The 23,372-nt window shown below is 36.2% G+C and overlaps 1 protein-coding gene across 2 annotated transcripts in view; it reads left to right on the top strand.

Moving 5' to 3' along the window:
* LOC139138253 (uncharacterized) overlaps window positions 1-18,853 on the top strand; it is a 49,469-nt gene extending 30,616 nt beyond the window's left edge. For both annotated transcript variants that reach the window (XM_070706556.1, XM_070706557.1), the window contains 7 exons: window positions 10,562-10,680; window positions 11,142-11,462; window positions 11,713-12,033; window positions 13,475-13,735; window positions 14,928-15,071; window positions 15,779-15,934; window positions 16,533-18,853. In XM_070706556.1, the coding sequence (XP_070562657.1) occupies window positions 10,562-10,680; window positions 11,142-11,462; window positions 11,713-12,033; window positions 13,475-13,735; window positions 14,928-15,071; window positions 15,779-15,934; window positions 16,533-16,906 (1,696 nt within the window). In that variant the 3' untranslated portion in view covers window positions 16,907-18,853. The remainder of the gene's footprint in view (window positions 1-10,561; window positions 10,681-11,141; window positions 11,463-11,712; window positions 12,034-13,474; window positions 13,736-14,927; window positions 15,072-15,778; window positions 15,935-16,532) is intronic.
* The last annotated feature ends 4,519 nt before the right edge of the window (window positions 18,854-23,372 follow it).

Genomic DNA, 23,372 nt, shown 5'->3' with positions numbered 1-23,372 from the left:
TTATTTTTCTGGCAAATAGGCCCTAAAGTTAACTGTCGATGGCAACCAATTGCTCTTAGGCCGTGGGCTAGAGGGGGTCTACGTGCACCCCCACAAGATAACAAACCTGTATTTTTCAGATTCTGAAGCCTTGGGATCCCTAGAATACGAAATGGAATTTTAACAGAAAAAATATAGGGACGCAATAGCTGTTATGGTCATGTTTTGAAGGGTACCGCAAAATCACCATTTTCCAACCCAAATGCATTTTCCTCAAATCAGTCTTCTTGTAAGTGATGTGCTGAGCTTATTTTTTAGCATAACCTCACTTGTTTGGTATCATTGAAAAGGCAATTTATTCTTCTTTAAGATGACATATTGTACTATGTAATATCTCTACAATTTTTGTGAAATATGACAAACCTTACCCCATACCCCAAAATTTAACATTGCAAATTACAGTAAATCTCAAATTCTACCAATTTTTTTGCTTGGCATAATAAAAATGCAATGCTTTGTATGAAATCTAGTTTATTTGATACAGGGACATGTCAGAAATATGAAATAGACTTTTAACAGAAAAAATATTGGGACTCTACAGCTGTAACAGTCATATTTTGAAGGGTACCGCAAAATCACAGTGTTGCAGATTTGCATGCATTTTTGTTAAAGCTCTCTTCCTTTAGGTCATCTGCTGAGCTTCGTTTTGAATATAATCTCATTTGTTAGGTATCATTGTGAAGATAATTATTTAATCTTTAAAATGAAATATTGTAACATGCAATATCTAGTATAGTTTTCATGAAATATGACCAAAACTTACCCCATACCCCAAAGTTTACATTGAAAATTGCAGTCATAGCTAAAATCAAATTCTACCAATTTTTTAGCTAGACACAAAAAATCTGGCCGTTTTTGCTATTAAATCTGTTTTATTTGGTACAGGGACATGTCAGAAATATGAAATAGACTTTTAACAGAAAAAATATTGGGACTCTACAGCTGTAACAGTCATATTTTGAAGGGTACCGCAAAATCACAGTGTTGCAGATTTGCATGCATTTTTGTTAAACCTGTCTTCCTACAGGTCATCTGCTGAGCTTGTTTTGAATATAAGAGACTGGTCAGTTTCTTCGGCCTGGGGGGCCGGTGGATTCATGGGGGGCCCAGGGGGGTCACCCTGTTTTTGACTTTTGTTATAGGGGGAGGTCATCATGTTTTTGAAATGCCCAATAGGGGGGTCAGTGTTTTTTGAATATTGACACAGGCTCATCATTGCCTAAAATGCATCGTGTGCCACAAATTTCATCATTCAGTTGCATTTTTCGGCGCGGCCTTCGGGCGCGTAACTTTAATAATCAGATATATTTTTCAACACGCCCCACTTTAACATATCAAGCATACATGTATCAGAGATATTGTATGTTCAATATTTTTAAGCGTGCTCTTCTAGCTCATTACTTTACAGTTTTCAGCATGCCCTTCAGGTGCATGACTTTAATATACAAGGCATATATATCAGAGATATCAGGATATTTCATATTTTTCGGCGCGCCCTTCGGGCGCCATACTTTAATAAATCAGAGATATATGTCAGAGATATCTTGATGTTTGCTAAGTGAAAGTGTACCGTTATGAGATCTGCAGTTCGTATGAAAAACATGACAAATTCCTGATAATTTTTTGTTTTCTCTATGAGAATTCAGTATTAGCAAGCAACATGCACTAATATTTCACAATATATATTTGATACAGTGACTTATTTTGGAGATAGAAAAATGACAACATATCTTTTCTTCTCATTGATGCAACTATTTTCCTTTGTGTCTCAGGTTTTCTGTAGAAAGATGTTTTCATGAACAAAATAACAGTTAAAAAGGCAGTTTTCATCATTATTAGCTGTGCTTTTATGGTTTCAATTTTACAAGAAAAGGTCATCTCAGACACTGCACAGATCAGATTTGGCTAAAATAGCTCTCTACGGCTTCTCAGGAGATTTAATTTGATGGCCTATCTTAACATCCATAAAAGTTTTTGATTTACTGCTTTTTACACTTTGATATTAATGATTGACATCCATTTCTGTACAACAACAGCTCAGGACATCTGGTTAAGCATAGAAAGTGTGAAATACATTCATAGCTCATTCAAAATGTTCTGTATTCAAACATCAAGATTGACACCTTGAAATTCCTGTCTTACAACTGACATGTCAACAGTTTCATTAAAACACAGAAAGACTGTTTAAAATGTAAATATATGTGAAATATAATTAATATATATATATACATATATGTATATATATAAAATATATGTAAAATATAATTAATATATATATATATATATATATATATATATATAATATATATATATATATATATATATATATATATATATATATATATATATATAATTTATATCCACCTTTTGTTTTACCATTGTCGCGCGTGGGGGGGGGGTCACCCTGTTTTCGAAATTTGGAATAGAGGGGTCACCTTGTTTTCAAAATTTGGAATGGGGGGGGGGTCAGCCACTTTTTGACGTCGGCAAAAAATAATCCACCCCCCAGGCCGAAGAAACGACCAGTCCCTTACCTCACTTTGTTAAACTTGATTCATATAGGTCATCTGCTGAGCTTTTTTTATAGAATATAATGTAAGTTGTTAGGTGTCATTAGTAAGATAATTTACTAGTCTTTAAATGACATATTGTAACATGCAATATCTTGTACAGTTTTTATGAAATATGACCAAACTTACCCCATACCCCAAAGTTTACATCGAAAACTACTGTCATAGCTAATAGCAAATTCTACCAATTTTTTTACTCCGACATAAAAATTGGGCAATTTCTTGTATGAAATCTGTTTTACTTTGAACTTCGCCATATCAAAAATACGAAATGAACTTTTAACAGAAAAAAATATTGAGATTTTATAGCTGTAACAGTCGTATTCTGAGGGGTACAACAAAATCTCAGTATTCATGACTAGTATGCGTTTTTGTCAAATATGTCTTCTTATAAGTCATCTGCTGAGCTTGTTATTAGATATAACCTGACTTGTTAGGTATTATTAGAAAGGTGTTTTACTAGTTTTTAAAGTGATAGATTGTAACATGCAATATCTTCTTTAGGTTTCACGAAATATGACCAAAACATACCCCATACCCCAAAGTTTACATTGGACATTACTGTCATAGCTAATGTCGAATTCTACCAATTTTTCACCTAGACATAAAAAATTGGGCAACGTTTTGTATGAAATCTGTTTTATTTGATACTGACACATGTTAGGAATATAATATAGACTTTTAACAGAAAAAAATATTGGATCTATAGCTGTAACAGCTGTATTTTTAAGGGTACAGCAAAATCTCAGTATTCCTGATTCGCATTCGTTTTTGTTAAATCTGTCTTCTTATAAGTCGTCTGCTGAGCTTGTTATTGATTATAACCTGGCTTGTTTAGTATCATTGGAAAGGTAATTAACTGGTTTTTACAATGACATATTGTAACAGGCAATATCTTGTACAGTTTTCATGGAATATGACCAAAACTTACCCCATACCCCAAGGTTTATATAGAAAGTACTGTCATAGCTAACGTGATCAAATTCCGCGAATTTTTAGCTAGACATAATAAAAGAGCTCTGTTTTGGTATTAAATCTGTTGTATTTGGTACTGGTCATGTCAGATATATGAAATAGACCTTTAATAGACACAATATTTGGATTGTATAGTTGTAACAGCCATATTTTGAAGGGAAATGCAAAATCGCAGTACTACAGACTGGCACCTATTTGTTAAATTCTTCTTCTTGTAAGTCATCTGCTGAGCTTATTTTGTAACACAAATTGGCTTGTGAGGTATCATTAGTAGGGCAATTTATTCTTCTTTAAGATGACATATTGTAATATGCAATGCCCTTCATAGTTTTTCTGAAATATGGTCAAACTTTACCTCACACCCAAAAAGTTCAAATCGCAAATTACGGCTTATCTTAAATTCTACCATTTTTGCTACACATAATGCAAAAGGCAATTTTTGTATGAAATCTGATTATTTGTTACAAAAGTATGTCACAAGTATAAAATTAACTTTTAACGGGAAGATGATACAATTTAGTAGCCATTTGGATCATTTTTGGAGGGGGAACCAATATATTCAAAGTATGTGTTTCGGCAAATTTGCCCTGATACCTGGGTACCCTTCCAAATATGATCCAAAAGGCTACAAATCATAATATATTCCTGTTAAAAGTTAATTTCATATTTGTGACATACTTTTTTAACAAAAACACAGATTTCATAGATTGCATACAAGCATTGCCTTTTGTATACAAAGTTAATAAATTGTAAAAATGGTAGAGTTTCAGATTTGCAGTAATTTGCTGTGTAAACCTTGGGGTATGGGGTAAGCTTTGGTCCTATTTCATGAAACCTAAATAAGGTATTGAATATTGCAATATGTAATTTTAAAAACCTAGTAAATTACCTTTTTATTGATACCTAACAAGCCGGGTTATGTCAAAAATCAAGCTCAGCAGATGACTTATAAGAAGACAGATGCATGCGAGTTGGCAATACTGTGACTTTGCGATACCCTTCAAAATATGACTGTTACAGCTCTAGAGTCCCAATATATTTTCTGTTAAAAGTCTATTTCATATTTCTGACATTCCCCAGTAGCAAATAAAAATATTTCATATGAAGCATTGCCTTATTTGTTATGTCTAGCTAGATAGCTATGAAAGTAATTTTCGATATAAACTTTGTGGTATGGGGTAAGTTTTCGTCATATTCAATGAAAACTATATAAGATATGGCATATAACAATATGTCATTTTAAAAACTACTAAATTACCTTTTTAAATTACCTTTTTAATGGTACCAAATAAACATGGTTATGTAATAAAATAAGCTCAGCAGATGACCTAAAATGGGACAAAATTAACAAAACGCATATGAGTCTGCACTGCTGTGATTTTGCAGTACCCCGCAGAATATGCCTGTTACAGCCATAGAATCCCAATATTTTTTCTGTTAAAAGTCTATTTCATATTTCTGACATGTCCCTGTACCAAATAAAACAGATTTAATAGCAAAAACGGCCAGATTTTTTGTGTCTAGCTAAAAAATTGTAGAATTTGATTTTAGCTATGACTGCAATTTTCAATGTAAACTTTGGGGTATGGGGTAAGTTTTGGTCATATTTCATGAAAACTATACAAGATATTGCATGTTACAATATTTCATTTTAAAGATTAAATAATTATCTTTATAATGATACCTAACAAATGAGTTTATATTCAAAACCAAGCTCAGCAGATGACTTATAGGAAGACAGGTTTAACAAAAATGCATGCAAATCTGCAACACTGTGATTTTGCGGTACCCTTCAAAATATGACTGTTACAGCTGTAGAGTCCCAATATTTTTTCTGTTAAAAGTCTATTTCATATTTCTGACATGTCCCTGTATCAAATAAAACAGATTTCATACAAAGCATTGCATTTTTTATTATGCCAAGCTAAAAATTGGTAGAATTTGAGATTTACTGTAATTTGCAATGTTAAATTTTGGGGTATGGGGTAAGTTTTGGTCATATTTCACAAAAACTGTAGAAGATATTGCATAGTACAATATGTCATCTTAAAGAAGAATAAATTGCCTTTCCAATGATACCAAACAAGTGAGGTTATGCTAAAAAATAAGCTCAGCACATGACTTACAAGAAGACAGATTTGACGAAAATGCATTTGGGTTGGAAAATGGTGATTTTGCGGTACCCTTCAAAACATGACCATAACAGCTATTGCGTCCCTATATTTTTTCTGTTAAAATTCCATTTCGTATTCTAGGGATCCCAAGGCTTCTGAAAAATACAGGTTTGTTATCCTGTGGGGGTGCACGTAGACCTCCTCTAGCCACGGACTATCTGTTTGTAATTTTCCCATTCTGAAATGACTGGCAAATGGCGATGGGGCGAATCGAGAAATTCCGCTTTCAAAAGGAGGTGGCAGAAGTTGCAACTGAAAAATGACCTAAGGGCAGCAATGCCCAGGGCAGCTAAGAGCGGATTAAATATGTATGTGCTCAACATTCAATGACGTCACTTATTATTTGAAAATAGTCCCAGTCCTCATACCTATCTGTCCTGAGGGCAGCAATATATGAGCTGCCCTCAGGGGAGACATACATTTCCTATCATTGCAGCGCATTGCATAGTGTATATCTACCAATCTGCCCTGAAGGCAGCAATATATCAGAGCTGTCCTCAGGGCAGACTTACATTTCCTATCCTATCTACCAATGTGCCCTGAGGGCAGCAATATATGTAAGCTGCCCTCGGGACAGACTTACATTTTCTATACAATCTACCAATCTGCCCTGAGGGTAGCAATATAAATGAGCTGCCCTCAGGGCAGACATACATTTCCTATCCTTACAGCATTGCATAGTGTATGTCTACCAAATCTACCCTGAGAGCAGCATAATCAGGGTAGACATACTTTTCCTATGCTTACAGGATTGCATAGTATATATCTACCAATATGCCCTGAGAACAACAATATAATCAGAGCTGCCCTCAGGGCAGACATACATTTCCTATCCTATCTACTAATCTGCCATGGGCAGCAAAATATCAGATTTGCCCTCAGGGCAGACATACATTTCCTATCCTTAAAGTATTGCATAGTGTATATCAGAGCTGCCCTCAGGGCAGACGTACTTTTCTTATCCTATCCATCAATCGCCCTTAGGGCAGCAATATATCAGAGCTGCCCTCAGGGTATACATTCATTTCTTATCCTATCTACCAATCTGCCCTGAGGGCAGCAATATATCAGAGCTGCCCTCAGGGTATACATACATTTCTTATCCTATCTACCAATCTGCCCTGAGGGCAGCTCTGATATTGTAATTGTAATTGTAATTTCACAAGGGGAAAGATTACAAGAAACATCGTACAGTGAAAGAATAGAAATAAATAATGCCATTGGTAATAGCAAGTTACAACAGTGTTTGTCATCAAAATGTTTTAACATCCCTGGTGAGGACCATGGAAATAGTTCTTACAAACTAGTCAAGTCCATGGCCCAAATATACTGATAATAAGGAATAATACAACATGACTTTAAGGTGACGAAGCATTTAAGATAAATAAATGAAACAAGCACACACAACAGAAGTATATCGATTGGGAGGGAGAAAATATTGCATGAAAATATAAGTCAGAGTAAAGGGAGTACAGAGTCGAAAATAAATGAGACTATGTAATGTCAATTTATGTCTATATAGTAGGTATTTCTTGAGTTGCGTCTTGAAAGAGTGCCGATTTATTAAGTTTTTGATGGTATGTGGAAGGGAATTCCAGTGTTTTACTGCAGCATACTTGATATTATTTTGATTGAATTTTAAGCTTCACTTTGGGTATAGGGAGATTTTCCTTAATCTTAGAGCGGGTATGATAGCTTGGGGTACATGATCATCAATATAATTATTTAAAGTACGAGCAAAACGGTTATTTTTAAGATCATAGAAAAAATGCACATTTGATATTTACATAGTTTGAGACATATAGAATGTTGAACTGCTTGAAAAGGGGGATGAGGAAGCATTATAAGAGAGGCAGATGACAAGAAGTTGTTTAAGATCGTCTCTGAGTTATCTGATACGAAAGCTATCAACGCTAAAGCTCTACCCAGTGAGATTCCATTGAAGGAACTACTATCTAGATTCCTGAGCTATTTCAACTCCAAAGTTGCCAAACTTCGTGAAGGCCTCATTAGTTACAGGCAACACCTTACCATCTCATAATTTACCAACTTTCAGTGAGGTGTCCGTGCATCAGGTTCGTACTCTTATTGAGCGGGCAGCTCCAAAATCATGCGATCTGGATATTCTCCTGACAAACTATATCAAGAAATTCGCCTATGTTCTCGCACCGTTCATTACGCATCTCTTTAATGCATCACTATCATCTGGTGTCGTTCCCAGTCATTTTAAATCTGCGATCATTCGGCCATTGCTGAAAAACCCGGACCTTGATCCAAACAGTCTGAAGAACTACCGACCTGTGTCAAATCTGCCATTTCTATCGAAATTACTTGAACGGGTTGTTGCTGCACAATTGAACATTCACCTGGCTATTTAACCATTCACTGTTAACCAAGTTCCAAAGTGCGTATCGCGCTCACCACAGCACAGAGACTGCCCTTCTGCGTGTGCATAATGACATCATGCTCGCTCTCAACGAAAAGAAAGATGTTCTCCTTATCATGTTTGACTTGTCTGCTGCCTTCGATACGGTTGACCATGATGTACTCCTTCACAGACTTCAATTCCGTTTTGGCATCACTGGTAAAGCTCTATCATGGTTCGGGTCCTATCTCAACAATCGTAATCAGCGTATAAAGATAGACTCATTTACATCACCCAGTACAAATATGACATATGGCGTCCCCCAAGGTTCTGTTTTGGGACCAATTCTCTTTACACTGTATACAGCGCCACTTGAAGACATCATTGTCAAGCATGACTTCAACTATATGTTGTATGCGGATGACTCGCAGATTTATGTTGTGTGCAAGAGACCTGATGAAGTGCAAGTTTCTCTTGAGATATGCGTAGATGAAATTCGCAGGTGGATGAGATCCAATATGTTGTTTCTCAACGAAAATAAGACAGAGGTGATTCAGTTTTCGTCACGCCTGAGATCAGATGGGTGAAAATTTCCAGCCTTAGGATAGGCGAGTTTGATATTCCCGGTCCACTTCAGTTCGCAATCTTGGTGTTAAGCTAGCCATGTCTGCAGGAAAGGTTTCTATGCACTATCTAGAATTGGCAAGATCCGCCCATTATTGGACAAACCTACAACGGAAAAGATGGTTCATGCATTCATTACGTCTCAGCTTGATTATTGTAATAGTCTCCTGTATGGTGTTAATAAGACTCAGCTGGATCGCCTACAATCACTTCAAAATGCTGCGGCTCGTCTCGTCTCACGGACTCGGAAATTCGATCACATCACACCTGTTCTTATTGATCTGCACTGGCTGCCTGTTGGTGCTCGCATCAAATTCAAAATTTTGTTAACTACCTATAAAACCATTCATCGCTTCGCACCACTTTATTTAATTGATTTGCTTGAAATTTACACCCAGTGAGAGATCTCAGATCAGCTGACTCTTTGCGGTTGGTGCCACCTCATGGAAACTTTAATAAGGCATATGGGCAGAGAGCATTCTCTGTTTGTGCACCTGCTCTGTGGAATTCGCTGCCGCCAGTGATTCGCAACGCCAGATCTGTTGACTGTTTTAAACGTCTTTTAAAAACTCATCTTTTTAATCAGTGCTATTTGTGATTGAGTTTTTAGGATCATCTTCTGTATGGTTTTTAACTGGGACTTTTTAACTGGGATTTTTTAACTGGGACTTTTTAATTTATTCTGCTGCTTTCATAATGTTTTTTTATCACCGTCTTTTGTTTTATTTTATTTTTATCAATTAATTTAATTTTAATTTTTTTATCACCGTCTTTTGTTTATTGTACGAGAATGGTACAGGTGTTGACAGATTTTGACATTGTTTGTTTTCGTTTTCTTCTATTGCTGTTGCTGGTTTTTAGTATTTGTTTGTTTCTTTTTAAAATATGTAAATCGCACTGAGACGTATGTGTAGTGCGTGTAAGAAATAAATATTATTATTATTATTATAAAAAAGAAATAAGTCGGACAATTTTCTTTGAAGACGAAGAAGGGGTTCAAGAATAGTGTAATAGGTGCTACCCCAGATTTCAATATATTGCTGCCCTCAGGGCAAATTGGTATGCGGACTGAGACTCTTTTCAGATAATTTGTGTTGTCATTTAATGTTGTGTACATACATGTTTATTCCGCTCTGATCTGCCCTGAGGGCAGCGCTGTCCTCCGGTCATTTTCTGCCCCCTGCGCTTTGAAAACATATTGCTGACTAGCCGACACCCTAAGTTGTTAGTTTTAACTCTACTGAGTCTGCGCACAAGACCACAAGATCAGCTAGGTCATTAGAAAATACAGCGAACTGGTTTGTATAGGGTACTGTTGATCCAAACTTTACAGTGGTGAGGGATGATATAAGCACAGGAAAGACGTGACAAACAAACAATATATTTTTCAGAAACTACAAAACATTCCTTCATAGCTACTAGAAATTATTTTCTTGCTTTGTGTAAGTGCAAACAGTTCAGTTAAAAATGAAAAAAATCCCTTGAAGGTGCAGCGGAGAAGGCTAGCTGTTGTTATTATGTGTATACATTAAATTAAATTGATTATGTCACTCACGTGATTCATTAATCGATTTCATGCTCGATCGATTCATAGATCGATCGGTCCCCGGATTGATTGATTCATTGATCGATCGATCGATCGATCGATTCGATTGATTGATGATTGATTGATTGATTGATTGATTGATTGATTGATTGATTGATTGATTGATTGATTGATTGATTGATTGATTGATTGATTGATTGATTGATTGATTGACTGATTGACTGATTGACTGATTGATTGATTGATTATCATCGACTTGTCATCACAGGAATGTTTTGTCACTAGAAATCGTGAGAGTCAAACATGATGATGAGGGCTTGTATACGTGCAATGCCAAACACCCTGATGGAAGGAAGTTCACTGCAACACTGAACCTGACTACAACAGGTAAGAATAAATACCTTATGCAAGGGACATATAGATTTCTAGCAGCAACACAAACTCATGAAAGTGACCTTTTGGATTCACTTCAAAGTATTACCTATTTCCGCACACTCTCTGGTTTTGACATGGCGTGTGTGGCATTTTAAATGAAGTCTACTCTGTTATTTATCAATGATTTTTTGATTGATGTAATCATAACAAGTGTACGAAACCCGTCTTAACATTTACAAATTGATGTAATCATAGAAATTGTATGTTATGATGCTCTGTGATAATGTACGGTACAGCGTCTAATCTAAACCACTCCAGGCTCACTTTTGCATGTTCAAGTGTTTTTCAACTTGATAAATTGGGTAATTGTTACAAAAGTTGTTCTCAGTAATTAACGACCGCTATTTGTACTAAATTAATAGTCACTACTAACTAGAATGAATCATTTACTGATACTTTCTGTAAATTTCCAGGTGAACAGCATTTCATAGAGGAACCTACCGATGTGACTGTTACAGCAGGTGGCAACATTACGTTGCAATGTGCGGTAGCTAACGGAGTCGGCCAACGTCGTTGGTTCGCAGATAGACATACTCTTTTGACGTCCGAAGACGAGATTGTCGCAAATTGGGCGAAGGAACGCTTTAGTGTTGACAGCGTTGCAGAGAAAGGAACTTACAATCTGAACATCGGAAACGTCAATACTGAAGATGATCGTGAATATCATTGTGAAGTTGGGCCAGCATATATTCAGAAGGGCATTGTTTCAAATTTTGCACAGCTGACAGTCATAGGTGAGAACAGGGCTTCACAATGACACTGCATATTTTAAAAACATAGTCACTATCCATCATATCGGTTTGCATTGATCACGACAAAGTTTCATATTGGACGTACATGGTACATGATTAGAAAACTGAAAGGTAAAGAATGAAACCAATTACTTACAATTGATAGAGAAACAATTGCTTTGTCATTTACCTAGACTATCTACACCTAACCAAAATGGGTGATTATTTGCCTCCTTTGATTTTTGACTTGTAGAAAAAGCTGCCCTGCCGTTTATAGAGGAAGCGTATGATTTTGCCAGCTTGAGTTTTCTGGCCGATACGCCCGTAAGAGTAACATGTCGGGCAAACAATGGCAAGCCACCGGCCAGCATTCGCTGGTATAAGAATGGCGAATTGGTGACTGAAAATATTGCAACCAAGCTGGAAGTTGGTACTGGGAATCGCATAAATGCGGTCAGTGTCTTAACAGTGCTTTTGACTTATGAAGACGTTGGTAAAAACATAACATGCGAGTCATGGAACGATGTTCTAGGGTACCATGATCGAACATCGGTAACACTTATAGACATTAAATGTGAGTACGGATTTTATTCTGCTATTTAGAAAACGGCAAAGTACTTCCTCCTGCTAATAATAGTTATGTTATGTATTTATTCGTTTATTTACTTATTTTATGCTGTTTTGCATAAAGATGGCGATGACATTATAATCATGGCGGTAGAAGGTCACATTTAAGGAGGTACGCTACCATTCCAAAAATGTTGGGACTTCTTGAAGTTGATTTTTCAGAAATAATCTTTATGTGTACATTGCAAAGATATGAAAAAAATATGGGGTACCCATGCAAATTTTTTGAAAAAACACATGCCAAAATTGACAGAAAACCACTAAATCTCCCATTTTGCGAAATTTGAACTTACCAGCATAATCTTTATTTTATCGCAAACGATTAACAGATCCCAGTGTGCATACCACATTTTTGCATTGCCAGGACAGCTGAATTAGGACAATCAACAAAAAATTTGTGATGTCTTGTCTTAAAAATTAAATATTAGACCCTAAATGTATCATTTAACTGTAAAATTAGTCTTTTTTAAAAATAAAAACTTCATGTAAATGCACAAATAATATTCAAAATGTTAAAAAGTACAGCAATATCTATCAAACAGACAGTGTTCTTTGATTTATAAGCAAAAAAGTTGGGGTCACCACGCAAATTTTCTTACTAAACAGCAAAAAGTGACGAAAAAAGGTGAATTTTGTTAGACCTGAGATTTGACCCTCTAGCTTACTGATATTATGTCAGAGCTACAATGTTAATTATTCTCTACTGATCTTTCAAAATAAAAATAACTGTCGATTTTTCAGTGCAAAAATATAATTTCGGTTGTTTGATTCATAAAAACTTCTGAAAGAAATATTTATAAGGTCACTAGTATGATTTTTGGCCATTTTGTCCAGTATTTAACGCTCACCAGGTTAGGTAGTCTAAAAGGAACATGTACATCTTCTGGACAAAAGAGGGCGCTCTCCTATATAGAATGGTAGCGTACTACCTTAAGTTTCGGTATTTGTACGTTGTAATCAAGATTTATATTCTTCACTTCATGCTGGAGGTTTCTGTAAATAAACCTCCGTCTTGGTTGTAATAGAACGCTAAAACGCCCAGTAAAAGCCAGTTGAAGAAAAAGTAACCCCTCCACTAAACTTTTTCTATTAACCATTGTCGATTTTATCCCTGTATAATTGTTCGCGAAAATGTCTCTATTACAGCCACATATTCATTCTCTCATGAACAAAGACTGAATGAGTTTGAGTATAGTTTCCCTTCCTGTAGATGCTGTAAGCAATCGACCAATCGCAGAAACATTAACTTGTCAAGGTATTTTTAATTACTGTTCAATGTGGTGTAAAGTACAAAACAGTGTTGTTGGCAATCTTCTCTTAAAAGTCAGTATTTCATCAGGTTTCGAAGATAGTCGACGACATTAAGAATGAACCACTTAACTTTACAGATAAGCCACGTGTTGCTGTAGCATACTTTCCACTCGCACCGAAAGATGGCAATGACGTCACCTTCTACTGCAACGTCGACGCAAACCCGAACAATGCTACATATCGCTGGGAAGTAGATCATGTACCGGTAGTACGGCAGCACGACACCTCGTTAAAACTCCATGGAGTAAAAGGGCAAGACTCGGCAATACTCGTTGTCTGTTGGGCCACGAATGACATTGGTAGTAGTTATGGAGCCGTCTCTGTTAAGGTTGACAAAGGTACTTGTAAATAACACGAAATTCTCTGGATTGAAGGATTGATAAGGGATTGGGCAACATCCATCCATCCATCCATCCGTCCGTCCGTCCATCCATACATACATACATACATACATACATACATACATACATACATACATACATACATACATACATACATACATACATACATACATACATACATACATACATACATACATACATACATACATACATACATACATACATACATACATACATACATACATACATACATACACACATACATACATACATACATACATACATACATACATACACACATACACACATACACAAACACACATACACACATACACACATACATACATACATACATACATACATACATACATACATACATACATACAACCGCGGCAAAGCAAGTGCATAGATAACTGATTGTAATACAAACAGAAACTACAATAGCAACAAGTACTGGAAAACCTTAAAGTATAGAAGCGGCATCTTTATTTTACTGATAAAGAGCTAATAAACCACGGGGTGCTTGGTTTAGATATGAGAAGTCTCCTTGCCATTAACGTAAATATAAGAAATCAACTTGGCATGGACTTCCTGAAGACAGTACCATTTAACGCCACCCTGCTGAGATTTCTTACTGACAGCGACAAAGTATAGATAAACAAGGCGAAGTTAGACTACATATTAATTACTATTAGTGTTTGTATTACAATCAGTTACCTATGCACTTGCTTTGCCGCGGTTGTACATACATACATACATACATACATACATACATACATACATACATACATACATACATACATACATACATACATACATACATACATACATACATACATACATACATACATACATACATACATACATACATACATACATACATACATACATACATACATACATACATACATACATACATACATACATACATACATACATACATACATACATACATACATACATACATACATACATACATTGAAAATTAGCAAAATATGATGCTCCATTTTTGTTTCCGTGTCACCAGTAGGAATCCTTCGCACTCAACCTCATATTTTCTTGAATTTCATATTCATGCTGTTGTTTAGAGAGGAGAGATATGCCTTAAGTAAACCTTTATTTATAAGGTAATGTAAATCAAAACGGTAACACAATTGTGACCTTTCAACCTCTTCGTTTAACTTTGCAGACGCAAAGGCAACGATATTGACCGGAATTCTCATGGGGTTCGTTGGTTTGGTACTGGTGACAGTAGCACCGGTGCTGACATATCGACATCGATACAGAATTCAACGTCGATTGCTATGGCATTTTGGTGGCTATGAGGAAAATGGTGTGTTATCTCAATACAGTTTACTGAGATATTTGAGTGTGGTGTGTGTATGGTATGTGTGTGTGTGTATGTGTGTGATGTATTTGTCCCTTATCCATGGCAATCCTTTCATTAAAAGACTCATGCAAGTGACTTGATTTCTCTAATGCACATTTTGATTGTTGTAGATTTGTATCAATTGAAGAAATTTCTATAATACGATTGGAACTAATTTGGGAGAAAAGGATCTTTTAATTTATCAAATTTATCAAAAGTGTTACTTGCCCTATAGCTCAAAGTCGCAGTTACATACAAATTACCCATAAAAAAACAAGTCAGTTTCAAAAAAGGAAAAATACATTAGCTTAAATTTGCTGATTAAACCAACATTACTACATTACTACAATATCCTATTTTCCCAGATTACTTCCAATCGTAGTAATTCCATGAGAAATTATTTAATATTGTCTAACGAGCTCGAATTACTCGATTTGTGCGGGAGTCTTAGTAACTTTTTGTGTCACGTCAGAGCTCGATCCACATATTCAGCACCAACTTACAAAGTGAATGTTTTTATACTAATTCGTAACAAATAACTAAATTTGATAAACTTGATAGCCGAATTTAACGACATTATATCTCTCGGTCTGAGAATTTAACGTTTTTTATCTGTGTTGCATTACGTTTTATATATGCGAAACACGACAAAATATATTTGACTTCAACAGACGGGAAGACCTTTGACGCCTTCGTATCTTATTGCGGTAGTTTGGACGGTGAATCGGAGGAGGAGAAATTTGTCCGACACATCCTTATTCCAGAGTTGGAGAGAGAAGGAAAATATATCCTATGTGAACACCAGAGAAACTTTGTCCCAGGCGTAGGTAACTAACTTTATTGATGTTGAGTATTAAAAGTCATTCGTAGGTCCCGCAAATTGACATGCGAACCTCTCGGTGTGAGCGCATACTGTGTGATAGTGTAGTTATATATTTGGTTTCGTACTCTCGAGGAAATAGGGTATCCTCTCGTGTTTCCATTTTCGGGTAAGATTTTTTTTTATTCGCCCATTCATCGTTCAGGTCAAGAGACCCAGAAATCTTGGCGCTTTTTGTTTCAAAAAACATGTCTGTTACAGAATTCGAATGCATCGTAATTGGTGATAGTTTTCCGATTTTGAAAAAAGCGGGTTATTGAATTGCCAGAAACGTCCATCTTTCCAACTCGGTTAAAATGCAAGAAAAGAGGCAGATTTAATTTTTTCGATAACGAGCATTGGTGCTGAAGCGTCTTGAAAGTACCATGTCGGTAAATTTATAGAAAATCGTATCTTACAACAACCAGCATAAAAAGGGTCAATGCGAATAAAATCTTGTATTATTGTAACATGTGGAAAAACGTCTAAAGCCATACATGGTAATATATGGCTAAACATTACCTTTTCGCAAATTGATATGTTTACATTCCACATTCTTCTCGCAGATATATACGAGAATATCGTGCGAGCTATCAATTCAAGCCGTCGTACGATACTCATTCTATCGCCACGATTTGTCGAGAGTGAGTGGTGTCGCTATGAATTCCTGAAAGCCCAGGAAGAAATGTTGAAGAAGAAAACTAGAATAATCCCCATCATGTTTGAAGATATCTCACCAGTGGAAGACATTGATGCCAACCTGAAAAGTCTGCTCAGGGAGATCTCGTACATATCTTGGCCGGGAGAGGGCGGTAGTGCGGAGAAATTCTGGAAGAACTTGAAGTACGCTATGCCAAGAAAACGACCAAATAAGACAAGAAACAAAAATAACAACATCGACAATGATGCGGAAGAAAATGTACCTCTGCTCTTACAGTAAAGATGAGAAGTTCTTGAGTAAACGGCGGATGTATGATCAACAATATATAGCACCTTGATATATTATTCTTGTTTTGTTTCGTTTTGCCTTGTTACACAAACAAAGGATTGACAATAAGGCGTAAAAAGCCGCTGATATGTGCTAGGAAGGTGACATCTGATTGCTCTATTGTCACTACTCACAGGAACTTAGGGAGTCTAATTGTATTAGTCAATTATAATTGTAAGATTCAGCCAACCATTTGATAATAGCTTCCGTGATGCTGCACATTAGCCCTAAAAAGTGGCAATTTCAACTCTTATGGGTAAATCCCCTTTTCTGCTGATTACTAATATTGATTCAGTTCAAGAAAATATTTCATTATTTGTCCCTTTCGATAATACGAACCTTTAAATATCACAAATCCCTCTTTCTCATGTACTACGATTATTTACAAGTGAGTCTACTTTTTTTTTCTTTCTTGTGATATTATTTTTTCTATCATTACAATGGTTCCTCAAATTGGCCAACATTGTTGCTTTTATTTACTGTGACAAAAATCGTGTCCGGATTTCTAGATAATGTAGGTTGGTAATTTTACAAATGTGTTATCGATTTCATATTTAGAACCAACATTTGACCACGTGTATATTAACTGTGGATGCACACGTCACTAAATACACCATGCACGGAGAACCCAAGTCCGAATATGGCGGCATTTTTTAAAGAATCGTATAACAACCGTGTGTTGAGTCATTTTCTTGACACTCGCAAACAAGGGGTACGAGAAAACGTTTTGAAAAATTTGTTCTCTGTAGTGTGAACATGCTACATTTGAATAGCACAAATAGAAAGGGGACGATGACCATTTGTTGCAGTCCAAAAGGGTGGTACTCTAGGCGGTGATATCGGCGGTGCCTAAGCCGAAGTCAAGAGTATCATCAATATTAACATCATGATTTTGCCCTTGCTATTATCATTGCACCTGACGAGATTTCTGTGGCCCAACCTCTGTGCAGAATATAGGTACAGCCGAGTCAAGAGTCACCGCTGCGAAACGGTCCATTTCTAAATCGCCATATATGAATTTGATGATTAAATAATTTCTTATAAAACGAAGACATGTAGAGTAGCGAATGTTGCAAGCCTAGTGCACTTTTGTACAATTGTACCAAAATGTCACCGACGTACAGGAGCAAGACCTTCTTCTCTCACCCTCTTTGAATGTTATCACAGAAATGAAGCTATTGATCCACCTAGTGGTTTTCTTAGACACGATAGTGTGTTAAATGGGATGATACTATTTTCCATGATTGACTTAACATATGCATCATAATGTAACCATAAATTTCAATATGGATCCCATCGTAATGTTCATGAATTTCACAGTAAAATAGCAATGCCAGTCTAACTTCCTTCTGACAAACAAAGAATATAGCTGCTGTAATGTAACGAAGAGATGTGTTTATTTTTAAGTCGTTTAAATATCAATATTTTCCAACATACTTCAGCTTCATATTCAATTCGCCAGATTTAATTACATTTTAACCCCTAGGAAATTCAATATGAATTTTAAAACCAGACATCATTTTATCATTTCACAATTACTTTCGATACCAGAACTTACTTTGTTTAATTCTAGTAACAGAGTGTTGTGTTTTTGAATTTTTTACCAGCGTTCCAAGTTGGTAGATCATCAATATCAGGTAGTTGACTGATAAAGGGTGGTACAGGTTTAGCTAATTCCCTCAACTTGCATGTAGGACTACAGGATTGAAATATTGTAGTTTTCTAGAAATTTTCACAAAAAGCCTTGACTAAGAAACGATATTTCAAAAATTGTATTAAAAAGTTGTTTAACCATCCTAAATTTCACGAAAAGTATGCTTCTGCCAGACAAGCCAGCGTTATCAACACATCAACCCGTCGAAGTAAAAAACTACTGAACAATTCTAACGACAAAAATATATGCTTTGAGTAAAGTAGACTTTATCAATATTATGTAAGTAAATATCTTAACTCGTAGTAAACATTGTTTTACAAGTTTACCGTAACACTCTGAGAACTACGGTGGCCTCTACACGCCAGTGGAAATATATTATTTCGAAATATGAATTCTTGTTTCACTAGACAATATCTTTTTCCCCAAGAAAAAATAAAGTTTAGTAGATATCACTGTAATTATAAGGGACAAAACTCTATGTTTGACGGACTAAACTTTGTAATTTTGACAGTGCAACTTTGATTTTAGGGGGCACAACTCTTAATACAAGAACAAAACTCTAATTCTGGTAGATGCAACTTATTTTGGCATACAAAACTCTCAATTTTTTCCGGGTACAACTCCAACATATTTTACCTAATTCTATTTTCAAAGCAAGCATTTTTAATTCTTAAAAAATATTCTTTTGTGAGTAAACTTTATGGTGGCCCCTACACGTGACGGATTGTTTTTTTATATAGACTAATTTTTCTTGACAATATCTTTAATGTTTGTAAGAGATATTATTTCTCCACGGCAAACTTTTAATTATGTGCGGGAGACATTGTTTTGGTAAATTGTTGAAAAAGACTAACAAAAAAAAAACACTTTAAGTTTTAAAAACTAATCTTAACTTTAACTTTTAACAAAATACCTGTTTCTCAAAAGTATTTCTATTTTGTACAACAGAAGTAAAAATTGTTAAAGAGTACCAACTTTAAACTCAATTTAGGTTTTGTTTTGAGCACTGTGTTACTTAAATGGATGATACAACCTTTATGTTCTAAGAGCAGAAATTTGGCATTCTTTAAAGAAAAATTTTATTTTCTAAGAATAAAATTAATTTCTTTATGGAAAAAAGATTTTCTCAGAGAAGTAAAGTGAAATACATTGAATAAAACTTGTTTTAGATGGAGCGAAATTATAATCTGAAGACAACAAGAAGTAAAAATTGTTGAAGATTACCAACTTTAAACTCGTTTTAGGTTTTGTTTTGAGCACTGTGTTACTTAAATGGATGATATAACCTTTATGTTCTAAGAGCAGAAATTTGGCATTCTTTTAATGTGGCATTCTTTAACGGCGGCGGTCATTCACAGCATATTCTTAAAGACACATATTCTACATTGAGTATGATTTTAAGCATATGGTTAAACAGAACTGAGAAAGAACGAAAAACAAAGAACGAAAAAGTCAAACCCACTTTCTAGAAGGCGCAATTTAGTTACACGGCGAAATAATTCATGTGAGGGCGCAATTACTGTGACGCATTGCAAACGCTGTCCAGTGCGACAGAGTAACATTTTGCGAAAGAGTAAACATTTTTCTGACAAGTGCAAAATATTATTTCAACGGCGGCGGTCATTCACAGCATATTCACAGAATATCAATTCGCACTATATAGAATCTATATGCAAGCTGGCCGTGTTGCGATTAGCTTTTTTTTCCAACGGCCATCGACAAAATTGGGGAACATATGCAATAATAACAGAACCAATGACCTCGGAGGTCGCTCTGTGGCGTTCTGAAGGTATTTCCCGAGGAATACGGTGTATTCTGCCGCCAGTACTTTTCTGGGCGAAGCGCGGAAAAGTACTAGCGGCAGAATACACCGTATTCCTCGTGAAATACCTTCGGAACTTCACAGAGCGACCTCCGAAGTCAGTGGGTTCAGTCATAATATGTTACAAATACCAGTTGAAGCAAATTTTGTAGATGCGATCAGAGGATATTATTTCAAATCAAAGAAATTTGAAAAAGTTGTAAATCTTGTTATTATCATAGTAAAATGTTCTTCACATAAATACCATGTCTGTAATATTGAAGAGACATTTCCCTCCGTAATTGTCATTGGAAAGGAGTTGTATCGAAGAGCTCCTCAGAAAATTGATACTTTGCCTAAAGTCATGTGAATTTTTGATCACTTTGTTGTAGTTTTCAGACACGTATATCTTTTTGTGGGAAAAATAAAGTTTGTGAACGAAAAAAAAATTGGCAATATTGAAAAGGTGTTATCTTCTTGACCATCCACAAAAGAAAAGCCACAAAATTGGTTGACCTGGAATCAAAAATCAATTAAGAGTCAATAACCTTTTTGTTAGGGACAAATTCGACATCTTAGAAGAAAATTGAGTTTCGAAAGATTGATCCCGTGACAAATGAGACCAAATGAACAAGTATGTGTCTTTCCGGCAAACCGACCTACCACAGAAAAACCCGCCGACCCTTGACATTGTTTTAACATTTTAAAAATGTTTCGACTAAATTTTCATAATTTTACCGTATTTTATTGGTCTCAGCCGACAAAAGTAAAAATAAAAAGTCCTCCGACCCACCCTAATATTTGGAGGCATGTTATCGGAAACGCAGTTTGTTTGTTTTTGTTAGTAAAGTTAAATTCTTTTAACTGATTTTAAATGCAGGGCAGCTAGATTCAATGTCAGAGATCATGGGTATGCCACAGATGTGATATGCTGTTTTGTCACGCAGAAGTTTCTTGTCGGAAATTTTTACAAAATATTTTAGTGTGCTGCTGCTGGCCAGTGTGCAAACAGCCTGTTTTTGCTCAAAGGAGAAAATGCCTGTATGCCCGAGGAAAGCTCCGCTATCAGACCACTATCCAGCCGAATATTGTGTATTACTGCGTACCGTTCCTGTTTTGCCAACAGTACAGAGTGCACGGAAACCTGTCGTTAAGGGTGAGTCATACCTCGGACATTGGCAGTTTTGACTCTGTTTAAACCAGCACCTTTTCTACGTGGAAAGCCATGAACACGCCAAAAAATTCAGGGACTCCTTCAGCGTATATCTTACAACTCCAGCTGCGCCAATTTCAAATAGTGGACCAAATGATGACAGACGTGTATTGTTGACGCAGAGCTGCAACAATGGGCAACGAAGAATTATGTATCATCTTCTACTTTGACTTTACTTGCGAATTCTGGTTTTACTTGCTTACCAGCAGTAAAACTTATACAAGACAGCGACATTGCCCAAATGAAGGTTGAACCTCTGGCCCAACGCCGTCTTCTACAGGCAGCAATAGCAAATCTTCAGCTTGACGCATGCGGAATTTCGACTACAACAAAACAAAACACTCCCACCGGTGATAATAACATAAACTTCGTCTCAGCGCCTCATACCAACCCAAAGCCTACGGCATCGCTACCAGATATAGACTTTGTCCAACAGCTCATGGCATCGATGGACCCAAGTGTTCCAGGGAAAACTGAACCAACGCCACTTCACCAGTTACTGAACAAACAAGTCAACGGACTTCCCAATCAAAATTCTTCGAACCTCTCGTCTCGAGTTCAACCAAGGGCAGACCTAGAACCATTAGTATATATACAAACTCGTAATAATAGTAAAGGTGAGAAATACTTGGACATTGTAGATTTTTTACCGAAAACCATTAATTCTTATGTTAGAGAAAAGCAGATTATTAGTACCAGTGAGAACGGGGAGTTAATTTTAGAATCAGCATCAAGAAAACCTCGCATTGAAAATGTAACCCCCACATAGTGGATTGGTGCTATGCACGTATCATGTACGAGTTAATATGTCAGGATTCTCTGGATGGAAATTCTCTGCTTAATTACTTGTCTTATATGGATAAAATTTCTCAACTTTCAGACAGGTATACATGGGTGTCAGTAGTCTTGTATGATCAGCAATACAGGCAACTTCAGGCAATTCACAATTTTGCGTGGGGCAGTGACATTTCTCATCTTACACTATTGCTCTCCGTGAAAAATCACTCGGTCAGCAGCAACCATTTAAGTCTACTAGTCAATTTCATACGAAACCATCAAATAGGCCACCAGCGCCAATTGACAACAACTTTGGCCGGCCCATTTGTATCGGGTTTAACAAGGGCGACTGTAAATGGGGAACAAGGTGTACTTATGCGCACGTCTGCATGGAAAACAATTGTTGTAAGCCCTACCCAAAGTTTGAGTATTCAAAAAACTAAGGCAGCCAGAACCATATTTTACAAATACAACTCCCTTTTTCAATCCTTACTCGTCGGGTTTAAATTATCATATCTGGGCCACTGAACTTCAAAATGATTGTGACAAAGATTTCCTCTTGGCAGGCGTCAAAGAGGGTTTTAATATTACTAACAAGGGTACTAGTTATCGCCCAGCTCATATGAAAAATTATAAATCGGCCACTGTCCACTCTAGAGCCCAAGTTGAAAAACAGATTTTGGCTGAAATTGCTGAAGGTCATTATGTTATCACAGAGAATAAGCCAACTATTGTTAGTGCCCTTGGCGCTATCCCAAAACCTGATTCTAGTGAAGTTCGTTTAATTCATGACTGTAGCCAACCTGAGGGTAGTGCCGTTAATGATTATGCCACTCATGAGCATTTTACATATCAGACTATTGACAATGCAACAAAGCTCATTTCGCTGGGTAGTTACCTCGCCAAGGTTGACCTTAAATCAGCGTATAGGTCAGTCAAAATACACCACTCTAATTATCAAGCGACAGGGCTT

Source organism: Ptychodera flava, chromosome 8, assembly GCF_041260155.1.
Source record: "Ptychodera flava strain L36383 chromosome 8, AS_Pfla_20210202, whole genome shotgun sequence".
Classification (NCBI taxonomy): domain Eukaryota; kingdom Metazoa; phylum Hemichordata; class Enteropneusta; family Ptychoderidae; genus Ptychodera; species Ptychodera flava.
This window is presented reverse-complemented; position numbering and strand designations above follow the sequence as displayed.